We start from the raw sequence: 27,744 nt of genomic DNA, 5'->3' as shown, positions 1-27,744 counted from the left end.
ATAATTTTGATATCAATAAAACTCTACAACGTTTTTATAAAAGGATTCACACTATGTGGAGGTTTTTTCTTTTATTTGTCTATCCATATAATTGGTCGCTGAGGAAGTGATTGCCCCTGATGATCAAAGCTGAATATTGAAGGCACCTGACTCCGGTTTGGCACCTCCAGAGACATACCATCTGACAACATCTGACGAGACTCTGTCCAGGACCACCACGCGGCTCGCCGTACCACACCGATTGACGGTACAAGCTTGTTTGACTCACCGCCAAGGGCCTGTGAGTCCACCTTGTCTGGTAAGGGCATCCTTTTGCTTATTCCTTTGGGTTGATACCATCTTAATAAGTAAAGAATCCACCTACATTCAAGGACACTTCCAACAGTCCCATTTACCCCATATGAAGACTGCTCATATTCAGACTGTCATGGGGTTAACTGAGATCACCCCAATTATTTATTAATGGACTTTAGTATTTACACATACTCACTTCCCTTATGGACTTATGCTTTCACATCCTGGCTTTGCCCCGATGAACACAATTGTTTTTGGGTTATACACACAGTATACTTTGATATTCTGTATACCTATTATATTGCACTTTTGAGTTACTTTTGGAATGTGTTATCCTACATATACTATTCATACCTAATTGGTATATAGGTTCAGGATATACCTTTCATCATCTATATGTGTTTGTGTACACTTAACTCTTTATTGTTTTTATTATTTTGTTTTGTTTTTATGGGGTTCTGCGAAGAGAGTATACCTTTTCATAAAAACCATCACTAATACATTAGGTACGCACTTCAGGACGTGGTACCTCTTCTCTAGATATCACTGTTATTTGATCAATAACACGTATTTTGTCACTTGTTAGCGCTACACTTTAGTATAATAAAGTATCAATACGATAATTAATGCTATGTGCATTTTGATAATGAAATTAGGTGGTCACACATCTTACCAAGAAAAAAATAGCTTGCTAGATATTGCATTTAATTAGCATATTTTGAATCAATCCATCCAAAACTGACATATTTTAATTGTCTGTAGATGTCTTGGCTTTGAATAAACCACCCATGTCTCTTACAAAATCTGGTGAGTGAGGTCTCTGACTTTTTACTGATAAGGTAGCAGGTGTAAAGATACATCAGAAAGAGTACAGACGTTTTAGGAAGAGATTATGCACCTGGCAGGGCTCTTCATTAATTTCTGAGCCAACAATCATCTACCTATCCAAACAGAAGTTTTGGGGCAGATCTGTCTTTCAAATCTGTACATTTACCTTTCCTTCTGGCTTCAATATTGATCTATTGAAACTTGAATTTTCATCTTGAATAGGCTGAGGACATGGTTTTTCTCCTGTAATAGTAGGTTGGATCATAATCACCCGCTTTTTTATGTACTGTTTAAGTTCATCCTGTAGAGAAAAGATGGCAGTTATACAGTTACAAGCACAAACATTTCTCAAGAAATTATTTGTGTCTGCTACTCTGTCAAAGTTGTGCATGCTCCTGAACCCACAGCTTTAGGTGAGATAATGACTGTAGGTAGTGCTAAGGCACAGAAGAAACTTATAAAGCTTGTTGCAGCTTCAATTCTATATGTATCCTTTGCCTCTGGAATATGCATTGAGGCTGCATTTAAATGTTTGTCCTGAGCAATTCTGAGGGTTGCGTGTGAACTGTTCTTATACATTGTTTGCATTGTTACATGTCATTTAAAAAATAAAAGTGAATAGCAGGTTTTAACACCTGTCCCAGCCGTGGTTGGGGCAACTGGGTATGCAGGGCCTGCTGGTTACTAAGGGCAACGGTACTTGGTTTTAGCAAACAGTCACAAATAAGCAGGGCACAGAAGTCCATGTCCCTATTTTTAACCCCCACAGTGGTTCTGGATTAAAGTGCAGTTTTCTGGCTTGATGAAACTCTGGTTGCTAGGAGCAATGGCTGTGCAGGTTACCGTGGGCGATATCCCAGATGACGCCCCCAAATGTGGTGCAGCCCCCGCAGGAGCCACTGATGAATAGGGATTCCCCACCCAGCCAGGCACACCAAATTTCCACATACTCACTTTAGACAGGAAACAGTCCAGAAACTTTTTTTTGTATTTTTTTTTTAATTTTATTAGGGGTTAATAAACTTGGATGGGAATGGGATGATTATGGGATGCCCACTTGACTGGAACAAACTTTTTCAAGGACACTTCAACTATATTTTAGTTATGAGGAAAGGTTGCGAGCACTGAACTTATTCTCTCTGGAGAAGAGACGCTTGAGAGTGGATATGATTTCAATTCACAAATACTGTACTGGTGACCCCACAATAGGGATAAAACTTTTTTGCAGAAGAGAGTTTAATAAGACTCGTGGCCACTCATTACAATTAGAAGAAAAGAGGTTTAACCTTAAACTACGTAGAGGGTTCTTTACTGTAAGAGCGGCAAGGATGTGGAATTCCCTTCCACAGGCGGTGGTCTCAGCGGGGAGCATTGAAAGCTTCAAGAAACTATTAGATAATCACCTGAATGACCGCAACATACAGGGATACGTAATGAAATACTGACACATAATCACACACATAGGTTGGACTTGATGGACTTGTGTCTTTTTTTAACCTCACCTACTATGTAACTATGTATGTATATATACACTATCTGTATACACTCTTCCTCCAGCACATCACTTGCTTGCAGAAGATCCAGCCAGAACACTGATGAATCTGGCAAGGCACTCAGCCAGATCAAGCAAAAGCAATTTACAGGCAGGGCCCATGGGCCCCTTTGGTGTGTAGAGGAAAAGTCCAGTGTCCAGCTACATTCCTGTGGCTACTGATCCATCACCACCTCTTCAGGTACTGCTCAGTAGCCCTCCTGGTTACTTCCCACAGTACTCCCTCAATGTCACACTCTCCAGCCACCCGGCTGTCTTCTCCCTGGAGATATCTTGGATGTGCTAGCTGGCTCCTGCTGTCCTCACTCTTGCTCCTGTGCCTCTAGACAGGACTCCTCCTGGGGCTCTCCTCGACATTCCAGGCAGCTCCTCCCATTCTTCTGGAAACTTCTCTGAGGTTCCAACAAGTAGAGGGAGGCACCAGAGGTGCTGCCTGATGAGTTACCCACCCTGACCCAGATTCAACCCAACCTGGCTCTCAGCCAGGCCAAATTTACTTACACTAACAAAAGACCTATTTACACTTTCTAGCACACTAGAGGGTGCTACACTAGGATAAGGTTTGTTGTGGGTTCGACTGTGACATTTTAGATGAAAGCCTTGCAGGTTTACTACCAGAATTAAATAACACCTACTGTAAAATGTAGTGTATAGCCTTTGCCCCTGGTCAGATGATTCACAGAAGCCAGTAATTTGAATGAATGTATAAACCAGTTTTGCCCATGTGTGGTAAAGCTGTTAGGTACAGTTGACAGTTCAGTGTAAGCAGACATGCTGTGTACTTTTTTTAATGTTAATTTTCTTAATTTTGTCCACTATGGCAATCCCCAGATTTACATGGCCTTTGTTTGGGAATAGTTTGCTTATTATACTGGCAAATAGCCAAAATTGAATAACAAGATGACCCTGCCTGAGATTTGCAAAACTGTTCGCAAACCAAACTCAGGCAGATTAGCTGCTGTCTACTTCTAATTTCCTGTGCACTTCAAGAGGAGCTTCAGCCAGGTATGTGAAAATTAAAAGTCAGCAGCTACAAAAACTGATAAAAACACACAGTTACCTGCCCAGGGATCCAGCGCTGTGCTTACTCAAATCAGTTTCTTCATCTGTCTTTGGTCCCCGACCAAATTAACTGTGTGCAGTTGGCTGTGACTCCTTGAGGCTTCACAGCCAGCTGCTCACTGCTCATGGGTGAGCTGCTGTAAGCATTGTGAATGGTTTTGAAGCATTCTGGCACCTGTAATGTGTCGCAGAAGGCTGCTGGCAGGCAGTAAAACTTGGGTCACTTAAGTGGGAGCAGGTACCTGTCAAAACTAGGTACTCACCTTCTCCCAAAAAATATTGTTCAAATGTGAAAAAGGAGGGGGATGAGGAAAAAGAGCTGAACTTTTGGATGAATGGGGGGGGGGGGGGTTGGTGGTTGGTTGAAATCTAAATCAAAAGGTCAGTCTAGCATAAAAATGTTGCTCAATAGATAGAGTGCAGTGAGCAAGTGTTGTCACCCTAGGAGGGCAAATGCATTACAGGCCAGATTGTCAGGAGAACATAAAAGAAAAAAAATGATAAAGGGAACTAATGCAGTTACCACATCTAATAGAATGATGCACTGCAACATATTAAATGTTTGTTTTTAGGTTTAAATATAATATAATCATCTCTGCGCCATAGGAATCTCCTACATCTTCCCAGGCTTAGTAGACTGATTTCCCAATGGTCCTAGACAGTTTGTTGTAATCTTACATAAGTGGCTAAATTGCATTTGTATTTTTTTTTCACATCCAGTGTAAACTTTTGTTTGTATATGGGTACTGTGACAGTACGAGGCCTTGCCACTATGAAAATGGTTGGTAAAAGGACACAGTTTTCACATGTGTACAGAGTGCAGGACTCAGGAGTATGGATTATGAGCGGAGAAAGCTGAGCTGCCAAGCCTTTAAAAAATACAGTTCGAACTGACCTGATCTCAGTTACAAACTCTACCAAAATCCTTAAACATCCCCAATTCACAGGTGGTGGAGAATGTAGGCATACAGACTATGGAATCTGGGTCTCTGCTCCAGCAGTGAGTTTTCATGTCAGGAACTGTTGGCTTTGTGTGCAGTACAGCCAGGTAACAAACATGTGGTGCACCTGTGAAAGAAAAAGTTCCACTGTGAACTGTATAGCAAACCAGTGTGTGTGGCTGGCAAAGTTGTCTCTGTATAAAGTTACTGTGGATTGGTGCGGTTGGCACCTGGCAGCATTAACCCTGATGGAAACTGATGTATGTGCTATTACTCCTAGCAACTGTAGCACCCTCTAGCAAGTGTGCTAGGTGTACATAGTTGGCTGCTGTAGGTAAATTGGTTTCGCTGAGAGCCTGGGTTAAATCTGGGTCAGGATTGAGTGATTTAGGGAGGCTTGATGACTCAGCAAGCAGTATTGCCGTTGCTTTCCCTGTTTTCTGGAACCTTGGAAAATATTACAGATGTAGTAGGTGGAGGCTAGGAGGAGCTGCTTGGCATATTTATGAGGACCCCAGCCAATCCCCAGCAAATGGGCTGGCAGGGGACAGGTCACTTGCTGGCAGGGGGCAGGCCAGCAAAGGCAGTTGCGTGAAAGTTGGAGATGGAGTGCCGAGGAGGCTGTTGGTGGCCCTTGACTGCACCCCCTAGTCTGAAGGATCCCCCACAACACACAGATGAAACCCTTCCTGGAGGCACTGAAGCAAGAGAGAGGACATCAGGTGCAGGTCAGCACTTCCGGGAGATCTCCTGAGAAGTCAGCCAATGGGCTGGGGAATGTTCAGTCTGGGAGGACTGTGGACAGAGTGTCAGTCTTGGAGGACTGTGGAGAAGTTAGCCAGGAGGGCTAGTGAAAGCGGCAGCTGCAGTCAGGTGGGCTGGCAGTGCCTGAAGAGGTGGTGCTGGGATCAGTGACCACAGAGAGGGAGTGCCGGGAAAGTGTAAGTTGTGTCACCCTATCTTCAAGTATAAGGGCTGAGAGTCCCTGCCTGTAATGGGCCTTTGCTACCAAATTGCAACAAGGTGACACAGCTGGAGTTCTGCAAGCAAGTGAGTGCTGGAGGAAGCAGAGGAGTGTATATAGACTGTATATAGGAAGAGTTGTCCCTGAAGTTGTTTTAAGTCAAGTGGGCATCCCATAATTACCCCCCATCTAAGTTCTAATGCCTCAATAAATAACAAAAGAAAGTACTGGACTGATTTCTGACTCTGAAGTGACTGTGAAAATTTGGTGTGCCTGGCTGTGCAGGGTGGGGTACTTGCAGCTCCTTAGAGGGTGTGATGCACAACGTTGATTCAAATTTGGCACAATGTGAGAAGATGTCTCCACCTGTGAGGGCCAGTACAGAGCATCTAGTGGTGATTGACAGTGAAAGAATAGTTCGAGTGGAACCAGGATACAGGCTGAGGTGCAGCATGAAAAGCTGAGATCTGGGCCTCCAAATACATGCAACCCATACTACTTTTGAGGAGCTTGAAGACTTCCTTGTAAAACTCAAAAGAGTTGCTACCCAGAGAGAATGTTTAGAGGGCCCGAAGGTTGAATTTGGTCAACCGATGGTTAAAGTTGCTACAGTTGCTGTTACTGAGGTGCTTCCAAGTAGCCTATTGTTAGATGGGGTCAAGCTGGGATGATCATGACTGGCACAATGTCGAAATTCTGCTTGGAGAAAAGTTCTGGCATGAATAGGAATGCCAGCAATGCTCCAGTAAGGGAGGATCATCACCCTCAGCAATGGGAGACATATCACGAGAGGCCAAAGCACCAGATAAGCAAGGCAGTGTACTTCATTGTGCCAACCCTGGGTCCTGTGCAATCATATCTGTTGTTGACTCTGGCAACAGTGGTAAGAGGTTTGTTTGGCCGGCAGGGAATACCCGTGTGCACGAGAAATGCAGAGTCGCATATTATGGCTGCTTATGTAAAGTGGTCTATCACAGAGATAAGGGTACAACAGCTGACATTAGGGATGAGCTTCGTGTTTGAGTCGAACCCATGTTCGACTCGAACATCGCATGTTCGGCCATTCGTCGAATTACAAACGATATGGGCCGTTCGTGCCAAAATCGAGTGGCGCGTCATGGCCCATAATTCACTGCGACATCGCAGTGCATTGCTGGCTGATGATTGGTCAAGCATACACTATGATCCGCATGCTTGCCCAATCACAGCGCCGTCTGTACAGAGAGCCGTAATTGGCCAAAGCCAGGGTGGATTTGGCCAATTATTGCTCAGGTGGTTTAGTACAAGCCCCACACTATATAAGGCTGCCTGCACATTGGCCCTGTGTAGTGTGTTTCGGCGTTAAGAGAGAGATAAAGAGAGAGAGAGACAGTGTCATTTGATTTAAGTTAGAGTAGGCAGGCCAGTCAGTTAGCTGCACTTACAGTGTATTGTGTACATATATATACACCCTATGATCATGACTGGCACAATGTCGAAATTCTGCTTGGAGAAAAGTTCTGGCATGAATAGGAATGCCAGCAATGCTCCAGTAAGGGAGGATCATCACCCTCAGCAACAGGAGACATATCACGAGAGGCCAAAGCACCAGTGTCATTTGATTTAAGTTAGATAGAGTAGGCAGGCGAGTCAGTTAGCTGCACTTACAATGTATTGTGTATATATATATACATTATTATTATTATTATACAGGATTTATATAGCGCCAACAGTTTACGCAGCGCTTTACAATATAAAAGGGAGGCAATGCAGTTATAATACAATAAAATACAAGAGGATTAAGAGGCCCCTGCTCAGAAGAGCTTACAAGAGCAGGTGGTACAAAAGGTTGTAAATGGGGGGAATGAGCTGATGGAAGTGGTAAAAGATTAGTTAGAGATGTTATAGGCTTTCCTGAAGAGATACGTTTTCATGGACCACCTGAAGGTAGCAAGAGTAGGGGATAGCCGGACAGGTGGAGTTAGCGAGTTCCAGAGGATGGGAGAGGCTCTGGAGAAATCCTGGAGACGAGCATGAGAGGAAGAGACGAGAGAGCTTGAGAGTAGGAGGTCTTGAGAAGAGCGGAGAGGACGATTTGGGTGATATTTGGAGACAAGATTGATGTAGCTCGGGGCAGAGTTGTGAATGACTTTGTATGTTGTGGTTAGTATTTTGAATTTAATTCGCTGGGTGATTGGGAGCCAACGTAGGGATTGGAGGAGAGGGTTGGCAGACACTGAGCAGTTGGTAAGGTGGATAAGTCTGGCAGCAGCATTCATGATAGAATGAAGAGGGCATAGCCTATGGAGAGATAGGCCAATGAGAAGGGAGTTGCAATAGTCAAGGCAAGAGATAACAAGGGAGTGAATGAGGAGCTTGGTAGTTTCATTTGTTAAAAAGGGGTGAATTTTAGAGATGTTACGGAGGTGAATTTGAGACTGAAATGACAAGTCAGAGTCTAGGATTACACCTAGTACCCTGGTGTGAGGGGAGGGACTGATGGTTGCATTGTTGATTTTGATGGAAAAGTCGTGGAGGGGGGCACGGGCGGGGGGGATATTAATAGCTCAGTATTAGAGAGATTTAGTTTAAGGAAGTGGTGCGAAATCCATGCTGATATGTCAGTTAGTAAGTTAGTAATGCGAGAGGAGACTGAAGGAGTGAGGTGAGGAGTAGACATATAGATTTGGGTGTCATCAGCGTATAAGTGGTATTGGAAGCCGTGGGCGGTTATCAAGAGACCGAGGGAGGAGGTGTAGATAGAGAAGAGAAGGGGTCCAAGAACAGAGCCTTGGGGGACCCCCACAGAAAGGGGCAATGGAGAGGAGGAGACAGAGTTGTAGGTGACCCTGAAGGAGCGCTGTGTATAAATAGGCAGAGAACCAGGATAGAGCAGAATCTCAGAGGCCAAGGGAATGTAGTTTATTGAGAAGGAGCGGGTGATCAACAGTATCAAAGGCCACAGAGAGGTCAAGTAGTAGGAGTATGGAGTACTGGCTGTAGGTTTTAGCAGTTAGTAAATTGTTAGTAAGTTTTAGTAAGGCAGTTTCTGTGGAGTGCTGTGAGCGAAAGCCAGACTGTAAAGGGTCAAGAAGGTTATTTTCACTGAGGTAGGAGCTAAGACGGTTGTAGACTAAGCGTTCTAGAAGTTTAGAGGTGAATGGGAGCAATGAGATGGGTCTTAAGTTGTTCGGGTTGGTGGGGTCCAGTGAGGGCTTTTTAAGTATGGGAGTGAATTGTGCATGTTTTAGAGGGGAGGGGAAGGTGCCACTAGAGAGGAAGAGATTGAAGATGTGAGTGAGGGAGCATAGGATAGAAGAAGAGGGTGACCGTAGTAGTTGTGAGGGAACAGGATCCAGGGGACAATTGGTTAAGTGGGCATCTGGGAAAAGTTTTGTAACCTCTTCAGTAGTAGCCAATTCGAAAGAGGAGAGTGTTGAATGTGCTGTTAGGCAAGGTATGTTGGGTGGGGAAGATGTACGCACAGTGGAGGTATCCTCACAAATTGCATCAATCTTGTCTTTGAAGTGATTGGCAATCTCTTGGGCAGTGAGTGAGTTAGTGGGTAGAGGGGGTGGGGAACGAAGCAGAGAGTTAAAGGTTGAGAAGAGCCGATGGGAACTGGATGACAAGGAATTAAAAAGAGAGACAAAGTAGGCTTGTTTGGCAGCATGGAGGCATGAATTGTCGCTTAGAAGGGCAGATTTATATAGGGTGAAGTCTTGCAGACATTTGGTTTTACGCCACAGTCGTTCAAGAGCACGGCAATGTCTCTTGAGATTTCTAGTGTTGTTAGTTTGCTAGGGTTGTAACGGCTGGGGCCTGATTCTGCGTGTGGTTAGAGAAGCAAGTGCATCTAGTGATGATGAGAGTGAACTGTTGTAGACAGAGGTGGCCAGGTCAGGACAGGACATGGGAGAGATTATGTCATATAGGTGGTCAGTAGCAGAATAGAGAAGAGAAAGGTTAAAGTGGCGAAGGTTTCTACAAGTAATTGTTTGCTGCTTGGAGGGATGGGTGGTTGGAGGCAAGGATACAGTGAAAGTAATGAGGCTGTGATCAGAGAGAGGAAAGGGGGTGTTGGTGAGGTTGCCAGGGTTGCAGAGATGGGAGAATACAAGGTCAAGGGTATTACCATTGGAGTGAGTGGAAGTATGTGTCCATTGGGTTAGGTCAAAAGATGAGAAATTTAGTCGAGAAGTTTAGCTGTAGTTGGGCTGTTAACGTTAACAGGAATGTTGAAGTCACCAAGAATGATAGTGGGTATTTCAGAGGAGAGAAAGTAGGGTAGCCAGGCAGCAAAGTCATCAAGAAAGCGCGACACCGGCCCAGGCGGCCGATAAATTGCTGCAATCCTCAGCGAAATGGGAGAAAACAGACGAAAGAAGAGAGAGATAGAGGGGGAGGGACAGGAAGGACTTGGAAGGTGCTTTGTGGGCATAGTACGAAGCCACTCCACCTCCTTTCTGTCTGTTGGGTCTGGGGGGCTGAGTCCAATGGAGACCACCATGGGAGAGGGTAGCAGGAGAAGCTGAGTCAAAATTTTGAAGCCAGGTTTCTGTTATGGTGAGTATGTTAAAGCCATGAGAGATGAAGAGGTCATGAACAGATGTTAGCTTGTTACAGATGGAGCGGGCGTTCCACAGGGCACATGAGATTGGTGGGCTGCTTTGAGGAAGCAGGGGGGTAGAAATTAAACTGAGTGGATTGCGGTGGTTGCCAGAGGAGGAGGGGTATTGGATATGTGGTTTGCAGTTGGAAAATAGCGGACCAGGATTAGGAGAAATGTCACCTGAGACTAGGAGAAGGAGGAGGGCGAGAAAGGTAAGATGGGAGTGGGATGTGCATGAACGCACATGTCTAATGTCCCTGGTGTTTATGTCAGCATGTGGATGCAGCAAATGCAGGAGATGATGGGTGCCATAGTAGGCAGAGGGTAGGAGTGAGGGTGATATGTGTATGCTGCAGGGAAGAGAGGAGAGATAGAGTAAAGATAATTTGAGGATAGAAGACACCAGTGTGAGAAGGAAGAGAATAAGGAGCATGTTAGTGGATAGAGAGTGGAAAACTGACTTTATCTAAAATATAAATTAAATGTCAAAAGCTGGTTTGCTTGTTGTCTTGCAGAGTGAAGCAGAGTTCTTGTTGTATCTTCATCCAGCTTTAGTTATCCTGCTTTCGTTAAACTGCATCAGTGAATCTGCGCATCACTCGTGACAGAGCCATGATGTCTGCACCTTGCCCCTGTCTGCTCCACCCCATAGGATGCTTTACATTTATAGGGAGACTAAGCAAGCATGCTTTTCTCAGTTGGTCATTATTGGGTCTGATTTGAGACACCTGAATATGAGAGAGGGGATGGCCAATACCAGACAAGCTACAGACACAGGCTAGGGTCGTAAAGCTAATTACCTCTCTTGATCACTGAAGCCAGATGGGGTTGAGAATCAATGACCAGTAATATTACTATTGCAGTGGGGTTGGTTTAGAGCTAGCATTAAATATAGAAGTTTAAAGATATGGCAGCAGAAGATGTTTACCAAAAATGTTACAGCAAAGTCAGTTCAGTAGAGATGTACAGATGGATAGATGTTTACCAAAAATGTTACAGCAAAGTCAGTTCAGTAGAGATGTACAGATGGATAGATGTTTATCAAAAATGTTACAGCAAAGTCAGTTCAGTAGAGATGTACAGATGGATAGATGCTTACCAAAAATGTTACAACACCTACATCCTAGGTGTTGTATATATATATACACTGTATTTAGTTTAGCTAGATCCGTTCCTGTTATTCTCTTCCTACTGACAGGCAGGCAGGTGTTTTTACAGTATTTACAGCTACCTGAAGAAAATTGTTGGTGTTCTTCTGATCCTATTAGTCCTATTAGCTACAGTATTTACAGTTAGTGTAGTGCGTCCTCTGCACAGTGTGCACCTAAAGCTACCTGAAGAAAATTGGTGGTGTTCTTCTGATCCTATTGGTACCGCAGGCAGCTGTAGTATTTACAAGTTAGTGTAGTGCGTCCTCTGCACAGTGTGCACCTAAAGCTACCTGAAGAAAATTGCTGTTGTTCTGCTCCTATTAATACCACAGGCAGGCAGCTACAGTATTTACAGTTAATGTACTGTGTCCTCTGCACAGTGTGCACCTAACGCTACCAGAAGACAATTGCTGTTGTTCTTTTCCTATTAATACCACAGGCAGGCAGCTACAGTATTTACAGTTAGTGTACTGTGTCCTCTGCATAGTGTGCACCTAAAGCTACCTGAAGACAATTGCTGCTGTTCTGCTCCTGTTAATACCACAGGCAGGCAGCTACAGTATTTACAGTTAGTGTTCTGTGTCCTCTGCACAGTGTGCACCTAAAGCTACCTGACGAAAATTGGTGGTGTTCTTCTGATCCTACTAGTACCGCAGGCAGCTGCAGTATTTACAAGTTAGAGTAGTGCATCCTCTGCACAGTGTGCACCTAAAGCTACCTGAAGAAAATTGGTGGTGTTCTTCCGATCCTATTAGTACCGCAGGCAGCTGCAGTATTTACAAGTTAGTGTAGTGTGTCCTCTGCACAGTGTGCACCTAAAGCTACCTGAAGACAATTGCTGCTGTTCTGCTCCTGTTAATACCACAGGCAGGCAGCTACAGTATTTACAGTTAGTGTATTGTGTCCTCTGCACAGTGTGCACCTAAAGCTACATGAATAAAATTGGTGGTGTTCTTTTGATCTTATATTATTACCACAGGCAGCTACAGTATTTACAGTTAGTGTACTGTGTCCTCTGCACAGTGTGCACCTAAAGCTACCTGAAGACAATTGCTGGTGTTCTCATACTAATAATACTACAGACAGGCAGTTGATTATGCTAGCTGCAGTATCAGTATATATATACATCCCAGCTTTGTGAAGCTACATCTCACTGCAGGCCATTAATATGTCTGGAAGGCCAACAAGGAGAGGAAGACAGTCACAAGCCAATAAAAGAGGGCAAGCGGGCTCTGTGTCTAGAGGCAACAGTGCTGGTCGTGGAGACAGTGCATCCTCATCAGCATGTGGCCGTGCGACATGCTTGTCCTTTTTTTTGGCAGCTGGCCGTGTTGAGCCGCAACATGCGGAAGACTTGGTAGAGTGGACGACCAAGCCGTCCTCATCCTTCTCATCCTCTCTCACCCAGGCTCAGGGTACTTTGTCTGGCAAAGCAGCTGCCAACGCGGCCTCTTCCCTTGGCTCAATGGCATCAGTCACTCCTTCCCTAGCCCCACCATGTCCTCCTGAGGAGTCCCCCCAACTGTTTGACCACAGTGTTGGGTACATGCTCCAGGAGGATGCCCAGCATTTTGAAGGCTCCAATGATGGTACCCAGATAGAGGAAAGCAGTAACGTGAGCCCAGAGAGAGGCGGTGCCCAAGAAGGACAGCAATCTGGCAGTCATGTTCCCCCAGCTGCAGCATACTGCCAGCTTTGCTCCAGTGATGAGGAGGGAGGGGATTATGAGGTCACTGACTCCACGTGGGTGCCTGATAGGAGGGAGGAGGAGGAGGCACATCACCAACGAGGCAGGATGCCCTCCAGGGGCCAGCTTAAGGGTAGCACACTGACTGCATCACACTGCAGAGCATGTGCAGGGCGCTGCTGTCTCTGCGCGTTATTCCAAAAGTTCTTTGGTGTGGGCCTTTTTTGAGACAAGTGCATCAGATCCCACTGCTGCTATTTGCAACATATGTCTCAAGCATATCTCGCATGACCAAAACATCACCTGCTTGGGCACCACATGATTGACCAGACCTATGTCGACCTGCCATGCAGTTCGTTGGCAAGCGTACCTAAAAGACCCACACCAAAGAACAAAGAGAACCTCTCCTTGCTCCTCATCAGCGGGGATCTCCAATCTCACTATACCTTCAGTCCTCTCTGAGACCTGCATTGAGAGGAATGAAAGTGTAGAATTAGGTGTGTCACAGCCATGTACGTGGGGGCAATCTGCTATCGGTACACCAACGTCAGATTGTAGTTGTACTAGGCAAATTTCCCTGCCCCAGCTGCTGCACCGCTGAAAGAAGTTCACTCCCAGCCATCCACATGCCCAGTGGTTGAATGCTAGCTTGGCTAAATTGCTTGCACTTAAACTGCTGCTTTTTCAGTTGGTAAACGCTGCCCCCTTCTGTGAGTTTGTGGAATGTGCGGTTCCTCAGTGGTAAGTTCCCAAACGCCACTTTTTCTCACTGAAGGGGATTCCAGCTCTCTACCGGCATGTGGAAGGCAATGTCTTGGCCTCGCTGGACAGGGCAGTCAGTGGTAAGGTGCATATTACCGCTGACTCATGGTCCAGCAGGCATGGATAGGGACGTTACCTATCTTTCACCGCACACTGGGTGACTGTTCTGGCAGCTGGGAGGTGTGCAGGACAGGGTGCAGTAGTGTTGGAGGTTGTTCCACCACCACGCCTCCAAAATTCTACTAGTGGTGATTCTGCCACACCTCTCCTCCACCTCCTCCTCTTCTTCTTCCTCCATGGCCTCTTCCTGTGCTGATTTGTCTTTGGAACCAGCGGTGCTCCCTAGGCGTTCACGGGGCTACTTAAGCACGCAGACAAAAAGATGCCATGCGGTGATTGAGCTGGGGTGCTTGGGGGACAGGAGCCACACTGGGGCAGAGATTCTGTAAGTTCTGCAGGGGCAGGTTCAGAGGTGGTTGACGCCACACCAGCTTAGGGCAGGTATGGCGGTTTGCGACAATGGCACCAACCTCCTCTCCGCTCTCCGACAGGGACAACTGACCCATGTGCCCTGTTTGGCACACATCCTTAACTTGGTGGTGCAGCGGTTCTTGGGCAGGTACCCGGGCTTACAGGATGTCCTGAGGCAGACCAGGAAAGTCTGTGTGCATTTCCGCAGGTCATATAATGCCAGTGCTCGGCTGGCTGACCTCCAAAAGGAATTTAACCTGCCCAAGAACCGCCTAATCTGTGACATGCTCACCAGGTGGAACTCAACGTTGACCATGCTGCAGTGGCTGCACACGCAGCAGAGGGCCATCAATGAGTACCTGTGTGACTATGGCACCAGGACAGGGTCAGGGGAGCTTGGGTTTTTTCCCCATGCCAGTGGGTCCTGATCAGGGATGCATGCACTGTCCTGTCACCGTTTGAGGAGGCCACAAGGATGGTGAGCAGTGACAGTGCATGCATCAGTGACACTGTCCCCCTTGTCCACCTGTTGGAGCACATGCTGCGTGGAATAATATATAGGGCACTTGAGGCAGAACAGAGGCAGGAAGAGGAGGACTTCCTTAGCTCTCAGGGCCCCTTTATTCAGACAGTGTTCCTGCGTGCCCGCCGATCACACAGGAAGAGGAGGAGGAGGAGGATTAGGATTGTGTCAGCATGGAGGTGGAGCCTGGCACTCAGCATCAGCAGCAGTCTTTAAGGGATCATTTACAGTCCAAAAGATTCATCTTCGGGAGGCCTTGCAGAAAGGTCTGTGCGACGCATTCCCAGAGACTAGGAGGTTACAAACTCCTGTTCCTTGACAACATGTTGCTGAGGCTTTGGTCAGTCAAAGAAGGAGCAGTGGAGAAGGTGGCCGTCTGACCGATGCGTTCAGACAATTTTTTAGTCCGCAGCCCCAAGGTATGATCGGTTCCAGCAACCATCGCCAGCGTCTGTTTTACATGGTGCAGGAATACCTAAGGGCAAGATCTGACTTGGACACCTTTCCCACCGAAAATCCTATGGTTTACTGGGTCTTGAGGATGGATTACTGGCCAGAGCTTGCACAGTATGCAGTTGAGCTACTGGCCTGTCCTGCATCCAGCGTTCTTTCGCAATACACATTCAGTGCTGCTGGAGGCTTTGTAACTGATCACACACCGATCCACCGACTCGGTCGATCGACTGACCTTCATAAAAATGAATCAGTCTTGGATCACCACCAGCTACCAAGCACCTGATGCTGATGTAACCGATTATTTTTTTTTAAATGTCAGATCCCTTCAAGACTGCCTATGCTGATGCTGAGTGACTATCCTGTTATGCTGAGTGACTATCTTCTTCTTCAATGATCATGCTGATAGCTTGTAAGAATATTTTTGGTTCTGGGCGCCGCCACCAGTGGCTAAGGCCCAATTTTTTGAGCCCCTGTTTAACAGGGGTGTGTAATTACAATTTTTGATGCAATATTTTGCAAGGAGGGTTCGTTGCTGCGCTCAACTAGAGTATTTGTGAGGGGTTGCAGTGTTGTGGCACCAGTACCAGTGCCTAATGCCCAATTTTTCAGCCCCTGTTTAACAGGGGCATGTAATTACAATTTTTGATGCAAAACTTTGCAGCAGGGCTTGTTCCTGCGCTCCAACTAGAGCATCTGTGAGGGGTTGCAGTGTTGTGGCACCAGCACCAGTGCCTGAGGCCCAATTTTTCAGCCCCTGTTTAACAATGGCGTGTAATTACAATTTTTGATGCAATACTTTGCAGCAGGGCTCGTTCCTGCACTCCAACTAGAGTATCTGTGAGGGGTTGCGGTGTTGTGGCACGAGCACCAGTGCCTAATGTCCAATTTTTCAGACCCTGTTTAACAGGGGCCTGTAATTACAATTTTTGGTGCAATATTTTGCAGGAGGGCTCATTCCTGCGCCCCAACCAGAGTATCTGAGAGGGTTGCAGTGTTGTGGCACCAGTGCCTAAGGCCCAATTTTTCTGCCCCTGTTCAACAGGGACATGTAATTACAATTCTTGATCTAATATTTCACAGCAGGGCCCGTTTCTGCGCCCACCAAGAGTAACTGTGAGGACTTACAGTGTTGTGGCACCAGCACCACCACCACCAGCGCCAAAGGCCCAATTTTTCTGCCCCTGTTCAACAGGTGCATGTAATTATAATTCTTTATCTAATATTTCACAGCAGGGCCCATTCCAGCGCCCACCAAGAGTAACTGTGAGGACTTACAGTGTTGTGGCAAAACCACCACCACCACCACCAAAGGCCCAATTTTTCTGCCCCTGTACAACAGGTGCATGTAATTACAATTCTTGATCTAATATTTCACAGCAGGGCCCGTTTCTGCACCCACCAAGAGTAACTGTGAGGACTTACAGTGTTGTGCCATCAGCACCACCACCACCAAAGGCCCATTTTTTCTGATCCTGTTCAACAGGGGCATGTAATTACAATTCTTGATCTAATATTTCACAGCAGAGCCCGTTTCTGCGCCCACCAAGAGTAACTGTGAGGGCTTACAGTGTTGTGGCAACACCAACACCTAAGGCCCCAATTTCTGCAGAGTATATAGGGCAGACCCCTACTTTCAAACATCCAACTTACAAACGACTCCTACTTGCAAACGGAAGGAGACAACAGGAAGTGAGATGAAATCTACCCCTAGGAAGGTAAATTCTCTCCTGTAAGAGTGAATATGGGAAAAACGTGTCTCCTCTGCACTGATGCTTTATCACCAATCCTTGTTTCACTAAAAACCCCAAATTGTCAAAAAACATTTGTCATTGGGACAGAAAGTGAGGTGAAATCTTCTGAAGAGGTGCACAGACAGCAAAACAAATGTCACAGGAGTGATAACCCTTCCCTATGTTTTCCAAAAAGCTTAAAATAGATTTTTTGGCTGGAGCTACACTTTAAAAATGTACCAGTTCAAAATTACAAACAGATTCTACTTAACAACAAACCTACAGTCCCTGTCTTGTTTGCACCGCTTGTATACTGCTGTTCAGAGTATATAGGGCCTGGAGGCCCCACGCCTTTCCTTTTTTTAATTTGGGTGTGGGGTTCCCCTTAATATCCATACAAGACCCAAAGGGCCTGGTAATGGACTGGGGGGTACCCATGCCATTTGTCTCACTGATTTTCGGCTGTTATTAAAACTTTTTTGCATTGATACATGTCCCCTGGGGCAGGACCCGGGTCCCCAAACCCTTTTTAGGACAATACTATGCAAATTAGCACTTTTGATTTCGAACGTTCGAGTTCCATAGACTTCAATGGGGTTCTAAAGTTTGCGCAAATTTTCGGTCCATTCGCAGGTTCTGGTGCAAACCGAACCGGGGGTTGTTCGGCTCATCCCTAGCTGACATCCTGCATGGGATATAGTCAACACAGAGGAGTGTCTTCTATTACCCCTAGTAATTGGGATCCTGCTTTGTCTGCAGGGGATGTCGGAGAGTATGTAAAAATTTCAATGTTGCCCCTTGGCCACATGGGAGCATTGGGCAGTGCAAGTGCAGCAGAAGTGAGATGGTACAATCAAGTGAAGGCTATGACACTTGCAACAGTCCACCCACCCTATGAGTAACCCAGTTGGTAAGGAGGTAATTCATCCTGCCAAAAATGAAAGTGCAAAGCTGGGTGTATCATTAGCATCACCAGAGCTGGCTGGTAAAAGTGAAGTATTAATGCCTGCCATGGTTGAAAAGGTGTTATCGCAAAGTGATGTGTAAAATTGATAAATGTCCTTTATTTGCTGTAAAATTTTAGGTTCCTCCTGGAGCAGGCGATGTGGTGCTGAGGTGCACTCATAATGGAAACACCATGGACTTGGGGATTTTCTGACATTGGGGCGGCACAGTGGTGTAGTGGGTAGCACTCTCGCCTAGCAGTAAAAAGGGTCACTGGTTCTAATCCCAACCACAACACTACCTGCCTGGAGTTTGCATGTTATACCTGTGCCTGCCTGGGTTTTCTCCAGGTACTCTGGTTTCCTCCCCCACTCCAAAGACATGCTGGTAGGTTAATTGGCTTCCGTCCAAAAAAAAAAAAAAATTGGCCCTAGTATATGAATGTGAGTTGGGGACCTTGGATTGTGGGCTCCTTGAGGGTAGGGACCGATGATACTCAGCATGGACTGGTGTGTTTTTTCAACCTTACTAACTATGTAACTATGTGACTATGGACTGGGATGATTGGTGCAAGGAAGTACTTGTGTTACTGGACATCTGCTATGCCCAATGGAGGGAAGGGAAGGGTTCCAATGGAATGTATTGAAATGTCTAATACATTGTTGGAAGTGGTGCAGGCACATTTGCTGGACATTTGGGTGTGTCTATCACAGACAGACAAGTTGGCACTGCAGAGTACTAATAGGTAGAGCCAGTTAGTACAGGCTGTGCTGGGTAACAATGGTAAAAAATGGAGTTGGTTGGTACAGTATTTATTAACAGTGTGGCAAGTGATCTCACGATTCCCCGTGAGGGTGCTTCCAAATACAGTTTTGGGTGGAAAGCACTCTGGAAATAACAGACATGTTAGAGGTCTCTGTGCCTGATGCAGTCATAAAGAGCATTTCTGATGTGAAATGCGGTCCGAGGTGCAGCTGAGCAGTGGTCATTAGGGGGTGTGTATACTGCCTCACCTGCTAGACTTTGTAAGGAGGAAGGACCCAGAATAGATGCTGCAGTAGTAGAAATTCTGTCTGTCATCCAGGCACACGGTAAAGTACCCGGAGACACTTTTAAAGACAGGACTGACGGTATTGGGAGTTGTCACATTGAAATGTGTAATCTGTTAATGATTGTTACCAACAATGGTTTGGTTGCTGTGGGTAACCACAAAAGGGTTGATGAACCCAGAGGAATACCTAGAGTGGTTGTAGATGGTTCAAATTTCACACTCAAAATACAGTGTGAACTGACCTGATCTTATTTACAACCACATTTACCAGAAGAGCTTAATTGCCCCATATCACAGTACTTTTAATACTTTGTTATGCTGTAAAATATTCTATGCTAAATGCTTCTAGTGTTTAAAGTTATCAGGTGTAGCAGAAATTACATTTTGGTACCAGGCTCTAACAAAAAATGGTAAACACACTTGGGGAAATTTACTAAAACTGGAGCATGGAAAATCTGGTGTAGCTCTGCATAAAACCAATCAGTTTCCAGGTTTTATTGTCAAAGCTTAATTGAACAAGCTGAATTTAAAAGCTGATTGGCTACCATGCATTCTGAGTGCTCCAGTTTTAATAAATCTCCCCCCCCCCATGTCAATTATATAGCAGATTGTTGTCGGAAATTCCGACCGTGTGTAGGCTTCCATCGGACATTTTCCGTCGGAATGTCCGACAAACAAAATTTGAGACCTGGATCTCAAATTTTCCGACAACAAAATCCGTTGTTGGAAATTCTGATCGTGTGTACACAATTCCGACGCACAAAATTCCACGCATGCTTGGAATCAAGCAGAAGAGCCGCACTGGCTTTTGAACTTAATTTTTTCGGATCGTCATACTTGTTGTACGTCACCGCGTTCTTGATGTTCGGAATTTCCGACAAGATTTGTGTGACCGTGTGTATGCAAGACAAGCTTGAGCCAACATCCGTCAGAAAAAAAAACATGGATTTTGTTTTCGGAAAATCCTATCGTGTGTACAGGGCAGAAGACAGATACACAGGTGAAGAAGCTATCTCTAACAAATAGTCTAATGTGTTTTATTTCCCAGTCTCTGTCAGGAATTGTTTGGTTATTATGTGCAGCATATTCATTTTTTCCTCACTGCATGCATGGTTATGCATGAGGCTCATTCAAATGACATCCATTTAAAGCATGCTTCCTTATGTGCTTTCTAAAAAAACAACAACTTGCAGAGTCAGCAAACAATATTGATTGTGGATTAGGACAACTCATCGTTCCAGAGGGATCTCAACATTTGTCAATAAAGCTCCATAGATGTCCTCAAATGTCCCTTTGTCAGGAAAACAAGCCAGCGGATCTTACCCAAAAATTATGTCACTTTGCAACTCTGGCACAAACTGAAGAAAAGCAGAGCATGGAACATCATACAGATGCGTATTACAATGTTGGGAAGTTATCTTGCAGTATGTTTTAAAAGGATACTTTTAATAATATTAATATAAGATATTCATTATTTAAACTATTATTTTATTGCATATCTATGTTTTTACCATGTCTATAACATTTTTATTATTACAAATGAACATTTAATACATGATAAAGGATTTCCAGTGAAACATGAGTTATCGGAAGAGACAATGCAGCAGACATTTTCAATATTAACTCTTCCGTACGTTCCTTGCTGTGGTCTTGTTTGGAATGTTGTTTTCCAACTGAAGGTGTCACTGGTATTTTCTTACTCTACCACTTGGTATATACAGGAGAACCTAAGGGTGTCTGTTTTTCCTTAATATTACACTTTACACTGAGGTTACTAGATTTAAAAAAAAATATTCTGGGGAGACCCTGTAAACAATTGGTCCCAGAAATTTGTAACAGAGGGATGCCCGTGGCAAGGCAACTTGTACCTAATGGTGATGACATGGCCTCTTTCCAGCAACCTTGGCCTCGTAGTTGTGGAGGTCTGCAAGGGGGGGGCTTATTGAAATCTGGAAGTCCCATTAGATATAAGGAGGCCCCGGATAACGGACTGTGGTTTGCCAAACAAGCAAAATCCATTCTGAACCTGGGTTCAGACCAAACCAGCAGCTCATCCCTAATTTTTAGTAGAGGTGATATGAAATGAGGAATAGTACAACCCCAGCAGTGGAATGTAAAGCTCTCACCCTTGCTCTGCTGCTGGTGAGCACCTACCTGTGCTTTATATATGTAGCGCTGGTAGATTTGCGATCTACCAGCTGATAGGTAAATTTAGTAAATTGCTCATTAGGGGAAGTTAGATTTGCCTCTGTTCCAGCTTGGCTGACGTTGCATGTGTTTCCATACTGGGCCGGTGGGTGTCGTTGTTACTATCGGCTAGTGTTGGAAAGGCAACGTGTCAAAGCGTATGGATGCTCTTCTGTCCCGGAGACAACTCGGTGGAGGCGGTCCTCCGAGTGGGATTCTGGGAGAGGGTATTTATGGGACAGATGCCATGTTTTAGGGTCGTTTTACAGCCACCTGCTGGCCCTCCTGGCCGACAGGTATGCGTTAGAGTGCTACCTCGTGGTCCTCCGTTGCAGAGGCCCGTGTCGCTGCGGCGCATGGGTGGACCCAGGAGCTTGTCTGGGGCCTACCACAGCAGCTGAGGAATGGTCCTGAGCTGTCTGTCCAGAGTGAAGAAGCTGGACAACCAAGGAGATCCCAGGGGAGGACCCGTCATGGAAGGATCATGCAGAGTGCTGGTCTGGAGAGGGGCCTGGTGACTCGGTTGGAGGACATATCCTAAAGTAACTTTACAGCATAGTGTTGCCGGGTTTGGCTTAAAGGTTCAAGCACTGTGACTGACATTCACCGCAAGACCAATACATTCTGTGGCAGAAGATCGTACGGGTCCATTCCAAGCAAGTCTGTGGCAGAGACTTTTGTTCGTGCTACGTACTGGCTACTAGGCAAGTGAGAGAGGCCTATCCAGGCGAGCAAAGAGTGTGTCCCACAAGGGGAGCGCATTCTACTGTAATATTCAACTCTAAAGGACATTTGTCAAGAATCCTACAGAAAGGTATTTGAGCTTTCCCCGCAGTTTCCCTTCTGCCTCTTTCCTGCTACTTCCTTCATTAATTGTTCAATAAAGCATTGAAAACGTACTCAAGTGTTGGTGCTTGTATCGTCCAGAGGTAAACTCAACAGAACCCTAGACCCAGTGCCAGTGAAACAGAGGGAAGGAGAGTGAAGGTAACAAGCCCGCTTAAACCAGCAGCTCCGCCGAGAGTTATTGCTACATATAGGTATTGTAGGGCAAGCGAGGCACAAAATTCACAACCCAACAGATTCAGAGAGGAGTAGACACAATGGACTGGGGGAGTGGCTACAGGAGATTCCACCAACAAAAATGCAGCTGAGAAAATCCATTACCCAGTGCTTTGCAGAGATCAGACTGGGAGGCTGGATTTCAGACTGCTTGTGAGGTACATGCAGCTCTCGGGGACTTCATTGTGTCCCAGGGACACAATAGGGGTCATTTTATCAGGGAACAGCCTGCAGGTGATCATCTCTTGAAACTGGAAACATCTGGTTACTGTACGTTACACAATTGCTCAGTATGATTATGCTATCTCCTAGATCCACAGACTGACAAAGACCAATGGACAAATAAATATACTTACAGTTCTTTTGAGCAAAACAACATCAGCTTTTGCTAAACTACATGGGGCACAATGACACCATACATCCAGCTCAGGCTTCCAATAGAAGAGAAGCTTCAGGAACCCCAGTGAAAATATGTAACCAATTAGACACAGGATACTTCGCCATCTTTCAGTTTTGTAACCAAATAGTTCCTGCAAATTGAGAACAAAAATGAGTTAAAGTAAATTTAAAACCCAACGTTTTTTTTTCATGTTTAAAATTAGGGAATGGTAAAATATCTGTCAAGTTTTTTTTTTTTTTTATCTAGTTAAGGAGAATACATATAGGGGGTCATTTACTATAACTCCAGGAAGTACTGAGCACTATGGCAAATAATAGAGCCCATTTTAGCCAAATGGAAACAAAACGGCGAATTTGCGCATGAAAATCAGCGATATAAGCTGAGAACAAACGTTTGTAAATTCTAAATTGCCGCTAATTCGCGCTTCCGCGTATATACAAATGCCAATTCTTATCAAGTTGTTATATAGCACTGTACTGTAGCCATGATCCATGTATGTGAAAGAAACATTTTTTATCAGAGATGTGCTCTAGTTCCCGTGCATCTATTGATTTATATTGCAATTAGTATTCCTAGTTTTTTTTTTCCTTCTTTTGCTAAGAAATGCAGTTCTGAATGATTATTACATAGTAATGTCTGCTATTCTGTAAAGTTACATGTATTAATCATTTAGGTTACCTATTTGTTGTATGTTGTTTTTTTCATGTTTTTGATTTATTATTTATTAATTTAGTTGACTATAAAGCAGTAATTATTTATGTTCATTCTTTAATAATGCTACACTATTATGCAGGTCTTGTACTTAGCACAATGGCTTAGTGGTCTGCTTGGATATCTCCACACCACTCATGGTATGAGTTCAAACAACAGCCAACCTACCATCCACCAGCTGTGTTTATTTTTTCAGTGCACAAGTGAATTAAAATAAACAAACAAAGAAATGTAAACTGCCCTTTAGCTAGTGTGTGGTGTTTGGAATGTCACATCATAATATAATTGAATACTTACATACCATTGCATGCATTTAAAGAGTTAATACAATAAAAACTTTCACATTAAACTGCATTGGCTACTTGGCAATCACCTATTTTCAGTAAATATATATATACACGTATAATTGTGTTGCTTTGGCTAATTGGCATTCTCCTTTTCCCACCAATGCAATCTTTTAGGATTTTTCTGTGGGATTTGAACCCATGAGCCTTTCAATACCTGAATGTTTGAAGGTAGAGGTGCTAACTGCTAGCCTATTGGGCTGAGCACAATTATACATACAAAATACTTTTACTAGTGTTTGATGTGTTATATACTATACAATAAAGTTTATCAAATGTAAACTGCTTGTTAGCTAGTGTGTGGCGTTTGGAGATTCACACCATAATATTAGTGAATACTTACATACCATTGCAAGCATTTGAAGAGTTAATACAATAATATCAACCGCATTAAAGTGTATTGGCTACTTGGCATTCACTGTATGCTGCTTTGGCTAATTGGCTAACTGGCTAACAGTAATTCTCCTTTTCTCCACCAAAAGTAATCTTTTAGGATTTTCCTGTGGGATTTGAACCCATGAGTCTTTCAATACCTGAATGTTTGAAGGTAGAGGTGCTAACTGCTAGCCTATTGGGCTGAGCACAACTATATATACAAAATACTTTTACTAGTGTTTGATGGTTTATATACCATACAATAAAGTTTATCAAATGTAAACTGCTTGTTAGCTAGCGTATGGTGTTTTGGAGATTCACACCATAATATTAGTGAAGACTTATTTATTTTTATTTAAAGCGGGGGTTCACCCACACCGCCAAAAAAAAAAAAAATTAAAATCCAGCAGGTACAAATACTGCAGCTGCTGACTTTTAATACATGGCCACTTACCTGTCCCAGGGTCCAGTAATGTCGGCAGGGGACGCCGAGAACCCGCTCGGTTCTCGGCAGCTGCCGCCACCATCCTAGGTGAGGGAATCAGGAAGTGAAGCGTTGCGGCTTCACTTCCCAGTTCCCTACTGCGCATGCGCGAGTCGCGCTGCGCGTCCCTAGTGGTCGCCGCTCTCTCCTGGGAGCTGTGTGTTCCCAGCAGACAGCGCAGTCGGGACGGGAAGAGGCATAGACTCCCATGGGAGTCTATGCCAGAAGTGGGTGCAAATACCTGTCTTAGACAGGTATCTGCACCCCCCTCCCCCCTGAAAGGTGCCAAATGTGACACCGGAGGGGGGGAGGGTTCCGAAAAGCAGAAGTTCCATTTTTGTGTGGAACTCCACTTTAAGGTACTTCTATAGTGCCGTCAATTTACGCAGTGCTTTACATAAACATTATACACTAATATGGGCCCCTACCCTCAAGGAGCTTACAATCTAAGGTCCCTAACTCACATTCATATACTAGGGCCAATTTAGACAGAAACCAATTAACCTACCAGCATGTCTTTGGAGTGTGGAAGGAAACCGGAGTACCCGGAGGAAACCCACGCAGGCACAGGGAGAACATGCAAACTCCAGGCAGGTAGTCTTGTGGTGTGGTTGGGAATACGAACCAGCGACCATTTTAGCCAAATAAAATTTCAACAGGCGAATGTGCGAATGAAAAACTAGCGCTATTAGTGAGAAACACATGTTAGTAAATTCTAAGCTGGCACTAATTAGCACTTCCGCGTATATGCAAATGCCAATTCCTACCAAGTTGTTATATAGTACTGCACTGTAATCATGATCCATGTATGTGAAAGAAACATTTTTATGTGAGATGTGCTCTACCTTGTGTGCATCTATTGATGTATGTTGCAATTAGTATTCCTAGTTTTTTCCTTCTTTTGCTAACTAATGCAGTTATGAATGATTATTACATAGTAATGTCTGCTATTCTGTAAAGTTACATGTATTAAACATTTAGGTTATCTATTTGTTGTATGTTGTTTTTTATTTTTTAATTTAGGTGACTATAAAGCGGTAATGATTTATATTCATTCTTTAATCATACTACACTATTATGCAGGTCTCATACTTAGCACAATGGCTTAGTAGTCTGCTCAGATGTCTCCACAGCACTCATGGTACAAGTTCAAATACCAGCCAACCTACCATCCCCCAGCTGTGTTTATTTTTTCAGTGCACAAGCGAATTAAAATGAACAAACAAAAAAATGTAATCTGCCCATTAGTTAGTGTGTGGTGTTTGGAATTTCACACCATAATAGTATTGAATACTTACATATCATTGCATGCATTTGAAGAGTTAATATAATAGAATCAGCCAAATTTAAAGTGCATTGGCTAATTGGCATTCACCTATTTTCAGCATATGCTGCTTTGGCTAATTGGCTAATAGTCATTTGCTTTTTTTTCACCAATTCAATCTTTTAGTATTTAGTGGGATTTGAACCCATGAGTTCTTCAAGGTAGAAGTGCTGACCACTAGCCTATTGGGTGTAGCACAGTCATACATAGAAAATACATAGAATATACATTCACTAGTGTTTGATGTTTCTTCTCCCCGAGCTGTCTCTCCTGCTGCCACCATCTTCTCCCGCTGATGTGTTCTTCAGCGCAGCCGGTTACCCACTAATAAAAAAAAGCCGCTCTTCTTGTGGCGGTCTTCTGTGGCCATCCGATAATGTCATCCGGAGAGTCCGCTCCATGGCTATGCAAGAGACACTACACAGCGGGTGACAACACAGCGGAGGAAGACCACCATGGAAGAAGAGCAGCTTTTTTTTATTAGCGGGTAACCAGCGGTGCGGAAGAACACAGCAGATGGCGGCGGCAGGAGAGACGGCTCTGGGAGAATACAGCTCAGGGAGAAGATGGCTCAGGGAAGAAGACAGCTCAGAGCTATTCTACAATAAAGGACTTGTCAAAAACCGGCTATTAATTTTTTTACATTTCACTGCTTTTTTTGGTGAATGGTTAGGGGGTAAAATGTACCCCATACCTATTCACATAGGGGGCAGGATCTGGGAGCCCCCTTGTTAAAGGGGGCTTCCAGATTCTGATAAACCCCCTGCCTGCAGACCGACAACCACCGACCAGTGTTGTCGGGAAGAGGCCCTTGTCCCCATCAACATGGGGAAAAGGTGCTTTGGGGCATGTGGCCTGGTAAGGTTCAGAAGGGGAGGGTGCTCACTCGTCCCCCCTATCCTGACCTCCGGGCTGCTTGCTCAGGTAAGGGTCTGGTATGGATTTTGGGGGCCCCACATCAAATTTATTTTACATTTTGGTGTGGGGTTCCCCTTAAAGTCCATACCGAAGGGCCTGGTATGTACTGGGGGGACCCTACGACATTTTTTTCCTTGAATTTTGGAATTCCATACCATATTATTGAATAAGTACATACCATTGCATGCATTTGAAGAGTTAAAATATGGAATAAAGCAAGCTGATGTGCTTTGCCTAATTATGCTTCTGAGTACAATGCACACTTCTGGGAGGTGATGCTGTCAGTGGGATTTGAATTCATGGCTTGAACTTTTGGGGGCAGCAGGGTATACCGCTATGCTACAGAGCTGAGCACTTACCTACAGAGAAAATACATTTACTAATGTTTGATTCAATACAATAATGTTTTGCATTTCAGACATTAATATTACAGCATATGCTGCTGAGTACAATGCAAGCTTTCAGTAGGTGATACCATCTGTGTGATTTTCAGCCATTTGAGCACAATTATATTGAGAACATATGTTTACTAGTGTTTGATGGTGGGACTACTTTATATTCTAGGTATAAAATAGTACTCAGCACAGTGACTTAGGCACCTTTCACACTTGTGCGACCTGAAAGTTGCGAGATTTTAATGCGACTTTAAGCAATGCCTATGTAATCTTGAGGTCTATGGACACAGGAGTCACAGGGAAAGACACGCAACTTTCCCATGATTTTGCATCAGCAATTTTGCCGCAATTCCAGGGAATGCCTGTGTAAACTTGAGGTCTAGGGACCTCAACTCGCATCAAAGTCAGACCAAAGTAGTACAGGGACTACGTTGAAGTCAGTGTTACTTGAAGTTGCACAGATATGAATGGTACACATTAAAAATCATGGGGTATGACTTGTCATACGACTCTGATATCCAAAGTCGCACAAGTGT

The 27,744-nt window shown here is 44.5% G+C and overlaps 1 protein-coding gene across 2 annotated transcripts in view; it reads right to left on the bottom strand.

The window, feature by feature from the left end:
* The window catches only part of LOC141139853 (probable cation-transporting ATPase 13A4), a 203,175-nt gene that overhangs the window by 162,585 nt on the left and 12,846 nt on the right, over positions 1-27,744 (bottom strand). For both annotated transcript variants that reach the window (XR_012243820.1, XM_073626383.1), the window contains exons 2-3: positions 22,614-22,787; positions 1,289-1,423 (exon numbers count right to left, since the gene is read on the bottom strand). Coding sequence is in view for 1 of the 2 variants with exons in the window: in XM_073626383.1 (XP_073482484.1) it covers positions 1,289-1,423; positions 22,614-22,787 (309 nt within the window). In the remaining variant the exon portion in view is untranslated. The remainder of the gene's footprint in view (positions 1-1,288; positions 1,424-22,613; positions 22,788-27,744) is intronic.

The sequence above is a fragment of the Aquarana catesbeiana genome, linkage group LG04 (genome assembly GCF_042186555.1).
Source record: "Aquarana catesbeiana isolate 2022-GZ linkage group LG04, ASM4218655v1, whole genome shotgun sequence".
NCBI lineage: Eukaryota > Metazoa > Chordata > Amphibia > Anura > Ranidae > Aquarana > Aquarana catesbeiana.
This window is presented reverse-complemented; position numbering and strand designations above follow the sequence as displayed.